General features: G+C 42.3%; 1 protein-coding gene across 1 annotated transcript in view; it reads right to left on the bottom strand.

The window, feature by feature from the left end:
- LOC137996838 (deleted in malignant brain tumors 1 protein-like) overlaps window positions 1-295 on the bottom strand; it is a 34,296-nt gene extending 34,001 nt beyond the window's left edge. Inside the window, exon 1 of the mRNA XM_068842446.1 lies at window positions 69-295. Within this exon, the coding sequence (XP_068698547.1) occupies window positions 69-138 (70 nt within the window). The 5' untranslated portion in view covers window positions 139-295. The remainder of the gene's footprint in view (window positions 1-68) is intronic.
- Between the last annotated feature and the right edge of the window lie 2,205 nt (window positions 296-2,500).

The following is a 2,500-nucleotide window of genomic DNA, read 5'->3' as shown; positions in this document are numbered from 1 at the left end:
TTATGATTTCAGAAGATTAAACAAGAGAGGACTCGAACTTGCGGGCTATAAAACAAGATTACACTTACCAGGATCAACAGACTGAGAACTGGATATAACGTTGAGCAACAATATCCACCAATACTGCCCGACATGCATGTTGACATCAACTAAGGTCCTGGAAACTGTGGAAAGAAGCTGTTGTTGTTCGTGATTATTGAACGCTACAGAGGTCGCGCGTCAACAAGAATCCAAAAACAAAACACGTTAGTGCTCTTGACGACTTGCGGAAGTCGAATGACCCGAGGAAAAGGAACTATAAGGATATCAAAAACGGAACAATAAGGGAAATTAATACATGTGGCTGATACGTCTGAAAACGGCTAAAATCTAAAAGATCGGAAGCAGCTATGTAAGTCAATTACCTTAACTCTGAAGCTAAAACTCAGAAAATTAGACGGTTTACGGTACAAATGCTGAACGAACTGAAAACTTGACGGAAACCGGAGCCTGGAAGTCCAAAATTCAATGGTATACTGAGCGAAAAGAAACTACAATCAAGGCGAAACTCGGCTTTAGAGGAATAATCTAATTTTCATTGCCGCGATGTACGAAACCCTGTTCTCCCTCGTAAGTGGCTCAGTTTCGCCGTCTTACTTTGCATCACGGTTGCAGTAAAACTTAGGCCGGTCAATATTTCATTATTTACCTTTACCTTAAAACCGTTCCAACCTTTACGATCAGCAACGAGTGCTATATTCTTCAAACTACCTCGTAAAAAGTGTAGTTAATCAAACCGTAAATTAAAAGCTGTAATTTTAAAGGAGTGCTTAGTCCCAATCACTGAAATGAGCGCTTAGGCTTATCCTTAAAAGAAGTGCTATTTTCTTCGTACGATCTCGTAAAAAGTGTAGTTAACCGAACCGTAAAATGATATTCGGGTTTCCGTTAACGTTTTAGCTTGTTCAGCATTTGCACCGTAAACCAATTCCTTTCAGCGACAGCGTTATGTCAACTTCCTGTGTTTTGCTTCCGCTACAAAGGCTTTGGGTCATTTTCATATGCTTCAGCTACGTGTATTTATTTCTCCAGATCGTTTTCTTTTTGGCAATCAGTGTATTTCATTTGATCTCATTGCTTTTGGTCGTTCGACTTCCGCAAATCCTCAAGCGGACTAAGCTGGTGTCTTGTTACTGGGCACTTATTGATGCGTCCTCGTGTATCGGCAATAACTACGAACCAGAACAGATTGTTCCCACAGCTAACTTAGATGATGTCAGCATGCAGGCTGGGCAGTCCGTGGAAGATAGTTGCTTGACGTTATCTTATGGAAAGCCATAACGTTCTCATGTATATATTTATTCTTTTGGTCTCGAACTTTTGTCTTGTGAAGTGGTTTTGTCATTGCATTTTTTGTGTGGTGAGGTTTTGTCATTATGTGACGAGGTTTGATGGTTACGTGTTGTGTTTCCATCATGATGTGACATAGGTGTTGGTGGACGAAAACAAAACATCTCTCATTAGGTGCGGTTACACTCACCATGGTAAATGCCATTTCCCTTGGTAAATTATCCCGCGGTGCCTCACACTTGAGTTTTAGTATACCACGTTAACTAGGGGTCACGCGTTACGAAGATTACCGAGGTAAAACGAAATCTCACGCAATTCATTGGCGGGAAATTTAATCACAATTTCATCAGCATAGCGATTGGCTCTTGTACCACACAGGTAACCCAGGCTCACTGTGTAGAGAACATATAAGGCGAAGTTTAGGTCTGAAAATTTGATAGAAAATGGAAATAAAAATCGATAAAACTTACCATGTGGTGAGCTGTTGTGGTCTTTAATACGTACACGAAGTTTCGGGGAAAATGGTCCCCGTTCACCTTCCTTCATAATATAGTGACAAGGTAGGAGACGGAAGCCAGCTTATGGACTCCGATCGACCCAAAACAAGCACGATTTTTTTCGCGAAAATCGAATCCAGTCGCTAAATAAACACGCCAGGTTCGTGCAACATGAATTTCTCTAAACTATGAATCCACTGAAGCATCTCCAGGTAGCAACGCGAAGCCACCAGACTCTGTAAAACTTGTAAGTTAACCTGCTAAAATGGCGGCCAGAAAGCGTTGTACTCGCGAAGTGTCCAATTCAATGGCACTGAACTCTAGACGCCTGGTGACGAGTTTAATAAGTTCTGGAGGGAGGGGAGTCCCACATTGCTAAAAACAAAACTCACTGAGCAATCTGGGACTCCCCTCCCTCCAGGGGTACTTATTATACTCGTCACCAGGCGTTTTGAATTGGACACTTCGCGAGTACAACGCTTTCTGGCCGCCATTTTAGCAGGTTAACTTACAAGTTTTACGGAGTCTGGTGGCTTCGCGTTGCAACCTGGAGATGCTTCAGTGGATTCATGGTTTAGAGAAATTCATGTTCCACGAGCCTGGCGTGTTTATTTAGCGACTGGATTCGATTTTCGCGAAAACAATCGTGCTTGTTTTGGGTCGATCGGAGTCCA

Source organism: Montipora foliosa, chromosome 3, assembly GCF_036669935.1.
Source record: "Montipora foliosa isolate CH-2021 chromosome 3, ASM3666993v2, whole genome shotgun sequence".
Classification (NCBI taxonomy): domain Eukaryota; kingdom Metazoa; phylum Cnidaria; class Anthozoa; order Scleractinia; family Acroporidae; genus Montipora; species Montipora foliosa.
Note: the sequence above shows the minus strand (reverse complement) of the source record. Positions and strands in the feature narration are given on the sequence as shown.